We start from the raw sequence: 2,259 nt of genomic DNA, 5'->3' as shown, positions 1-2,259 counted from the left end.
GGAAAGCGGACCTTAAACGATGATGATGATGATGATGATATATACGACGGGCTTCTTTCAGTTTTCGTCTACCAAATCCACTCACAAGGCTTTGGTCGGCCCGAGGCTATAGTAGAAGACACTTACCCAAGGTGCCACGCATTGGGACTGAACCTGGAACCATGTGGTTGGCAAGCAAGCTACTTACCACACAGCCACTCCTACGCCTATGGTCATTTTATCTACAGGGGCGATGATGGCCTCAGATTTTTGAGATGCAAAAGGCATTGTGTTTATTGACTATCTTCAAAAGGGCCACATCATCAAATGCCAACTTGCTGAAACAGTTACAAAAGGCTATCAAGATCAAACACCCATAAATTTAATATTTATAGTTAGATGTCCTTCCTACGGCTGATCACATGATCATCCAGTATGAGGGTAAACCTCTTTAATTTCAATTAAAACTGAGGAAAATAATAAGAACATTAACCCTTTTGATACCAACGCACCTGAGACCACATCTGGTTCTATGAAATAAATTTCTAGTGCGTGAGAAAACCTGGCAAACCAAGTGAGACCAAAATCCAAGGCCTCTGCCTGGGATGTAACCAGCCCACTTATGCGTAACATTCCTTCTTTGGACACTAAATTCCGCTTGCGAAAACCTGTTGAAGCAAGTGAAATCGAAATCGAAATCGAACTAAATTTATAGACTGGCACCCATGCCAATGTCTTCATTGAACATTAAAGTTCACCAGTCCTCAGTCAAATCGTCCAACCCATGCTAGCATTGAAAGCGGACATTAAACGATGATGATGATGATGATGATGATGATGAAAGTCATCTAAATTAAAAGTTCCATCAAATTTTCATGTTAATTTATGTTCCACACAGCATGAAAATAACAAAATTATTTTGCTAAAACCTACAATATTTTCTATATCACTGAAACAAACACAGTGAGTGCGTTTCAACAGAAATATCCATAATAAAAACATTAAAATATTTTTATAAAAATTAAGCTAGGTTTGACTGTGTGGTAAGAAGCTTGCTTCCCAACCATATTATTCTGGGCTCAGTCCCACTGTGTGGCAACTTGGGCAAGTGTCTTCTATCATAGCCCCAGTCTGACCAAAGCCTTGTGAGTGGATTTGGTAGATGGAAACTGAAAGAAGCCCATTGTATATATGTGCAGAAATATATATGTGTGTGTGTGTGTGTGTCTTTGGGTCTGTTTTTGTACCCCACCACTGCCTGACAACTGGTGCTGGTGTGTTTACATCTCCATAACTTAGCAGTTTGGGAAAAGAGACTGATAGAATAAGCACCAGAATTTAAAAAATAAGTACTGGGCTTGATACATTCAACTAAAAATTCTTCAAGGTGGTGCCCCAGCATGGCCACAGTGAAATGACTGAAAGAAGTAAAAGATATGAATAATGGGGTAAAAAAACGGGTCAAAATTTTAAACCTTTCCAAATCTTCAGTCTGAAGGAGATGTTTCAGTTGCGTTGAAGTTGTGGCATTATGCATCTGGCAGATTTCATTGACGGCATCTACTACAGTTGAAGGTTTTGAAGATGGATCTAGAACAAACAAAAACATCCATAAGATTTTGAGATTCTCTTATTTTCAAAACCCATGCATGATCAGTTAACACATTCAGTAAGTATACATGATAAGACAATTGTATTAGATTCACAACGTGGATAAGCTAAACAGATATATTAGACACATATGCAAATATATATAGGAGTACACACAAGGTTGTTACTGTTTAGAATCTGGTTGGCCCTGAACAAGCACACCTATTGCGAAGGACATTCTGTCCACAACCATCATGTGTTTTGTATATCCTGGACTATAACATCCAGCATGTCCTTCCTTTTTAAGACAATTACAAGAGATTTGAAGGAGATTTGGGTGTTGTTTCTAGCAGATTGTATGATCACAGTTTTTTCCTCATTGATAAGTCATATACCAGGTAGATATTCTGGCTAGATATGTTAGATAGATATTCTAGGCAGACAGGTATACTTGGCAGTTTTGTAAAGAGAGCAAATATAAGTGCAGGCATGGCTGTGTAATTAAAAATTTGCTTTCCAACCACATGGCTTCAGGTTCAGTCCCACTGTGTGGCACCTTGGGCAAGTGTCTTCTAATTATAGCCCTGATGCCAACCAAAATTTTGTGAGCCAATTCAGTAGATGGAAACTGAAAGAAGCCCATGGTGTATATATATATATATATATATATATATATATATATATATATAT

At 38.0% G+C, this 2,259-nt stretch overlaps 1 protein-coding gene across 1 annotated transcript in view; it reads right to left on the bottom strand.

Moving 5' to 3' along the window:
- The window catches only part of LOC106878305 (centrosomal protein of 70 kDa), a 22,186-nt gene that overhangs the window by 4,542 nt on the left and 15,385 nt on the right, over positions 1–2,259 (bottom strand). Inside the window, exon 5 of the mRNA XM_014927494.2 lies at positions 1,455–1,569. Within this exon, the coding sequence (XP_014782980.1) occupies positions 1,455–1,569 (115 nt within the window). The remainder of the gene's footprint in view (positions 1–1,454; positions 1,570–2,259) is intronic.

Source organism: Octopus bimaculoides, chromosome 17 (genome assembly GCF_001194135.2).
Source record: "Octopus bimaculoides isolate UCB-OBI-ISO-001 chromosome 17, ASM119413v2, whole genome shotgun sequence".
In the NCBI taxonomy this organism is placed as follows: Eukaryota; Metazoa; Mollusca; class Cephalopoda; order Octopoda; family Octopodidae; genus Octopus; species Octopus bimaculoides.
This window is presented reverse-complemented; position numbering and strand designations above follow the sequence as displayed.